General features: G+C 54.3%; 1 protein-coding gene across 1 annotated transcript; it reads left to right on the top strand.

The window, feature by feature from the left end:
• The first annotated feature begins 399 nt into the window (after positions 1 to 399).
• Positions 400 to 4004, top strand: NOXRED1 (NADP-dependent oxidoreductase domain containing 1). The gene is given in 3 exon segments (XM_010153390.1): positions 400 to 569; positions 3733 to 3768; positions 3770 to 4004. Coding segments are annotated over 3 exon segments (441 nt in total).
• Positions 4005 to 4300: the final 296 nt, after the last annotated feature.

Raw genomic sequence — 4300 nt, 5'->3', positions numbered from 1 at the left:
CTGCTGTCTCTAGTCTCTGCTCCTCGTGCTGGCTTGTCCCTGAGCTCGGCCATCGCGTGGGTTGATGTGTCTGCCAGGCATTGTCCCGTAATTGTGGAGCCACTTCACGGCTAGCGGCGTTAGCCTCGGCATGGGTGGTGTGTTTTGGCACGGGGGCACCGTGCTCCCAGGGTCTACCCCCAAGCCCCACAGATGCTGTGCTTTCCAGGCTGCAGACACCAGCCTCTGCCTCTCTGGCAATCCCATTGGAGAGCAGTGAGTTGGGCTGGATGCAAGGAGTGGGCTTGGTATGTGCTATCCAGACACGTGGCATGGCACCCTTCCTGGAAGGGTGGTCTGGGGAAACTGTGGCTCATGCTGGGCTGATGCCAGCTTCCCTGCTTCTCCAGGGAGAGCGAGATGGAGAAGGGTTTGCTGACTTCCTTGGGGGACAGCCACAGTCTGAGGGTTGGGATTATTGGTGGGAGCCACCTTGGGAAGCAGCTGGCCGGAGAATGGCTCCGCGCTCCACGCTCTGGTATCCGTGTTTCCACCAGGCGCTGTGAGAGCCTGGGTGAACGCTCCCCAGCGTGGGCCTGGAACTGCACTTACGTGGACTTCTGACTGCACTTTTTTCATAGTGCTTCAGGCAGAACTCACTCAATAATGCTTTTCTGCCAAAGAATATTGAAGGTATGGAAACTCCCGCTTTTTTATTGGGAAGCAGAGGATGCTGTTGCAGAAAAGATCTTTATTGGGTTGGAAACCCACTGTCTGCCAGACATTACTTCAGTAGTTTGCTTTTTTGTACCAGTCGCGTCTGAGTGTGGTGGAGACATTAACCCTGTTTGTTAACGACTGGCTGCTTTAAGGCTCGTTTTCATTTAGTCCCCCCCCCATTTCTGTGGCTCTTCAAAGTTCTCTTTGTCCTTTGCCAAGAGCCTGGTGGGTGACTGACACTCCAGGTTGTTAAATATTCCCCCAACAGAGAAAACATCTTCCCAGTAGAGCAGCAGTGCTGAAACGAAGATGCCCCTCTCCTTGTTTCATGGCTGCAGGGTCAGTTATAGCAGACAAGCTTCTCGCTGGGCTCTGAATGCCCAGCCAGGAGAGGAGATCAGCCTGCAGCAACTGTTCGCATACAAACTGTCAACTGCCCCGACAAGTGGGGAGAACGGTCCTCCAGGGAGATGCTTGGAACAATGAAATCCGTTTTCTAATCATCCCAGGGCAGAGAGGAAGCAGGGATTATTAAATGGCTTTTTATAGATACTGAAAACTAGCCAGATTCCCGTGGCTCGGCTGTTTCAGCAAGAGGCTTTAAATCAGCCTGCGTGAACCGAGGCCGGAGCTGAGGCAGCTGAGCTCTCGGCGTGTTTATTCCTGGCAGAGAGGCTGCCTGCTTCGTGTCACTCTGCTCCTGCCCTCTGCCATGTAGGAACGGGGGTGGGCAGCAGGCAAAGCCCCTCCATGCCACTTCGGGCAGGCAAAACGGGACGCGTGGCTTCAGAGCCTGCACGTGCTGCTGTGGTTTGGGACCTCAGGGGGCAAGCACAGCGCGCACAATGTCATTGTGAAACTTCACTGCGAACCTTGTCTCCGTTGTCACTTCCCCAAGTCCCCAGCTGCTGGAATCACGGGGCTTCAGAGGCTCAGCTTCCTGTCTGTCTACAAGAAGTTGTGGACTTTGTGGCTATAAACCGGAAAACATGATCCAAAGGAGTCAAGGGAGCTCTGGATGGCCCACAATGCTGGCATTGAAACCCTGCTCCTGCCAGGGCCTCGGGTTGTTGCTGCAAGGTAGCCTGTTGGGAGGTGGCGCAGGGAACACGGTGCAAAGAAGCAGCCTGCAGTCTTCGCCATCAAAACAGCAAAGCCAGCGCATCGTGTGCCGCCGTAGCTCGCCCGAGGGCTTTGAGTGCGGGGTATGACCTGTACCCCCTGCTCCTGACCCCCGGGGTGCCCAGCCCCTGCGGTCACGCCAGTCCTGGCCTCCTGCTGAGGTGAGGGCCTAACGTGACGCTGCTCTTCCTGCTGTGTGCGAGGCTCTTCACTGGTGGAGGTTTAGAGATCCCACAAAGGATGACTGCTTCTGCCTCCTTACCTGCTAAACCTGGGTGATGCTGGCTGCCGATTGCAGGGCTGAGGGAGGGCAGGCAAGTAGTGGGGATCCAGCTGGAGAGGGAAGAGGAGAGGAAAAGATAGCTGAGACCTTGCTTGAAGGATTCTGACTGCAGTGGGGAGGGCCCTGGACCTTGACATGTTCCTGTGCCACTGCCGTTGTGGTATGAGCTATGTGTACTGGGTTGATTTTTACACACACACACCCCTTTTTTTTAAACAGACCATTACCTGGCAAAATTAACAACCCTACTGTGGCCATCTCTCCACTGGCAGTGTTAAGGCCCCTGGATTAACTTGAAGACAAGGCAGAGAGCATCCATCAGGTAGGAAGAGCCTTTCTTGCTGGCTAAGACCGCTGTCAGAAAGGAGTCGTCGTAAGAAACGTTAATGGGATGAATCCCAGCAGCTGTTGACTCAACCTCGGATGGTGCAGTGGGATATTCCCGGTGGCTCCTTCCGAGGTTCCCTTCCTTAAAACCCCGCCCGTGTCATGCGGCAACCGCTGCGCCCGGGCTGGAGCATCCTCCCCCTCAGCTCATTTCGGCTGCCTCCGCTCCCTGGTGGAAGCAGCTCCGCCACCGCAGTGCCAGGGCTCGCCTTGGGCTGGGAGAGCGGGGGCCGAGCGGCCGGCCCTGGCTGCTGAGCAGGCATTGGGCCCCAGCAGAGCCCGAGGGAGCGGCTCTTGCTGCCTGAACCGGGCAGCAGTTGGGGACAGTTGCCCTCGGCGGTTCCCCTGCTCGTGCAATTCCAGGCTGGGCCGGCGGTGATGGTGTTAGCTGGGAGTGCTGTTTTGGGAAGAAAGCCCTCCCAGGGAAACCCAGCTAAAGCTGGAGTGGAAATCCATGCGTGGAAGGGGACAGTCATGCACAAGAAATGGATGGGCAAAATGACGCCGTGTGTGTCTCCTTCGCCAGTTTCTCTGATGAGCGCCCCGGGGCTCACCCCTTCTTTCGGGAGAACTGCTTTCCATGGACCTGCCGCCAGCTCGGCAAGAGCTACCGTTTCCCTTTGTGCCACAAGAGTAGCTCTGAGGCTGAATCGGTGAGCAGGAGCCAAGATACCTTCCTGAGCAAGAACACCGTCCAAACTCAGGCGTGACTGTCCTGGTGGGTGGGAAGATGCTGAACTGTGTGTTGCCCTTAGGACTAGGCACCTGACAGGGAAGATTGCCATAGCTGATCAGCAACAAAAAACCTGGACTGTCATCCCCCTGTTATTTTGTCCATGGTTCCTGTTCAGCTGCTTATCAGGGTTCCCTAAAACCACTGAGCAGGACTGGGCACTGGATGCAGGAAAAGAAATTCCTATGGGAAAGTTTAGAGGACAGTTCTTATGGGTAACAAACTTAGGGTGGTTTATGGACTAGACTACTGAGGATGTTAAGTCAGAGGAACAGTGCTGGAAGGAAAGGACTCCTGCTTGTGTCCAGGGCCGTTAGGCTCAGTTTGCTCTGCGTGGCAGAGTAATGCCTGGAGCACTTCAGATTCAAGTCTCCAAGTCTGTTTCTCAAAGATCCAAGAAATAGACTCGTAGTCAGACACTGAAGAAATCCATTCTTTATTAAATTATTAGCAAGCTGCTTCAGACTGTTATTATCCATACACGTTTCCACTTGTTTTCTTTTCCCAGAATGTTCCCCTGGTTTGACCTGACAGCTGCACAACTGAGAGTCTCCCTGTAGCCAGCTGCTAGAAAAGAGTGAGCTTGTCCGGTGCCGCCTTGCTCTGCTACACCAGGCATCCTCAGGAGACTGGGCTACAAAGCAACGTGGGCTGATCAGCACCAAGACAGCTTTTACTTCAGCTGTAGCGGAGCCTGCTGCGACGCTGGATGACAAGTCTCCGTTCTCCACAGCTGCCTCCAACATTTTCTCAGGAATTCCCGAGGAAACTGCTGACTGATTATAAATTGTCCTAAACTCAAAGGAAGCCCATGGCAGAATACTATGCTGAGGTCTCATCCCAGCCCCCTCATGGGACTGAGGGCTGCAAGAACCAGCACTGTTTGCTCTTGGACTCTTTAAACTACTCCAGCCAATAACCCTACGCACACATTTGCTGCTACAGGTTTCACTCTCTAGACCACTCAGCTAATGTGCTTCTCCCTGGCTGCCTGAGTCTTGCTTTTATTTTAGTCTGAATTTGCTTATTACATACTCATCTTGGCCTACAGACTGCTTCAGTTCCACCGGGTTTCT

The sequence above is a fragment of the Eurypyga helias genome, unplaced genomic scaffold (assembly GCF_000690775.1).
Source record: "Eurypyga helias isolate BGI_N326 unplaced genomic scaffold, ASM69077v1 Scaffold52086, whole genome shotgun sequence".
Taxonomy (NCBI): Eukaryota; Metazoa; Chordata; class Aves; order Eurypygiformes; family Eurypygidae; genus Eurypyga; species Eurypyga helias.
This window is presented reverse-complemented; position numbering and strand designations above follow the sequence as displayed.